Here is a 1311-nt window from a genome sequence, read left to right on the forward strand (position 1 = left end):
AAAAGTTTTCTGTTTTCAAAGCTAGTGACCCTTGCTAGTTCCCCAGATGTGCTAGGTACTGGGTGTAGAATATAGTAAGATAGCCTAGGGAGCCTGGAGATACCCAAACTAATCTTTATCATCAATGCCAATGACCCAAGAGAAGAGGAATTTGAGAGCCTAGGGATGTCTTAACCTATGCTTGGGAGGGATTCCTGCAAAGCCGATCCTTGAGAGGTAAGAACAGCTGTCCAATCAGAAGCAGTGGAAGTGTTGGGAATGGGAAGGATCACAGAGAGAAGGGCTGCCTGGCAGAAGGAGGCATGGCAAAGGCTGTTAGGTGAGGGGCTGCGTGCTAAGGACCTTGCCTCATTGCTGAAGCCTAAGGCATGAGGCCAGGGATGACCACAGAGGAACAGCCTGCCAACCCCCCAAGCCATTGGGAGCCGGTGTTAATGAGGAAGCCACTATTCTGTGGATAATACAAAACTACAGTTGAGTTGGAAAGGGGATGAATGGTCAGAGGTCTTAGGTGACCCCAGCCGACCAGGACACAGAAAGCATGTGATAGTCATGGATGGCAGCTCAGGCTGCCACATGTGCTGTCCATTTAGAGGGCATGCTTGCTCCTAGTTGGGAGCTTAGCATTTCCACAAAATGTCACACAAAGGCTTATGTGGATACGATTTATAATTTTCAACTATATATGTTCTTATATGACTGTTTATGACAGGGTCCCAGAGTTTGTTCGAGAAAAGCGGTTTGGAAATTGGCTGAAAGACGCACATGACTGGGCAATTTCCAGAAATAGATACTGGGGTACTCCTATCCCACTGTGGGTCAGTGAAGACTTTGAGGAGGTAAGGAAAGGCTGTGTGGCCCTCTATTATATTGACTTTTGCTGAAATATTTTGTTGTGCTATATATATACCATGTAAAGAATGTGGAATCATTTCTCCTTTTTTTTCCCTGAGATAGGTTCTCACTGTGTAGCCCTGGCTGACCTGGAACTAGCTCTGTAGACCTTCCTACCTCTGTCTCCTGGGTGCTAGGATTAAAGGCCTGCCACCACCATGTTCAGCCTAGTGGTTTTGTTTTTGTTTTTGTTTTTTTTAATATTTTATAATTTTTATTTAATGTGTATGTGTATATTGCCTGCATGTAGGTAAGTGCACCTGTGTCGTGCAATGCCCGTGGAGGACAGAAGAGGCTATTGGATCCCCTGGAACTGGAGTTACAGACAGTTGTTAGCTGCCACATGGGGTCTGGGATTTGAACCTGGGTCTTCTGCAAGAACAGTGTTCTTAACTGCTGAGCCATCTCTCCAGCCCC

General features: G+C 46.1%; 1 protein-coding gene across 1 annotated transcript in view; it reads left to right on the forward strand.

The window, feature by feature from the left end:
* LOC103751229 (isoleucine--tRNA ligase, cytoplasmic) overlaps positions 1-1311 on the forward strand; it is a gene marked incomplete in the record, with an annotated part of 61758 nt that overhangs the window by 30508 nt on the left and 29939 nt on the right. Inside the window, 1 exon segment of the mRNA XM_029556920.1 lies at positions 713-839. Coding sequence (XP_029412780.1) covers positions 713-839 — 127 coding nt within the window.

The sequence above is a fragment of the Nannospalax galili genome, unplaced genomic scaffold (genome assembly GCF_000622305.1).
Source record: "Nannospalax galili isolate Female #2095 unplaced genomic scaffold, S.galili_v1.0 scaffold367, whole genome shotgun sequence".
NCBI lineage: Eukaryota > Metazoa > Chordata > Mammalia > Rodentia > Spalacidae > Nannospalax > Nannospalax galili.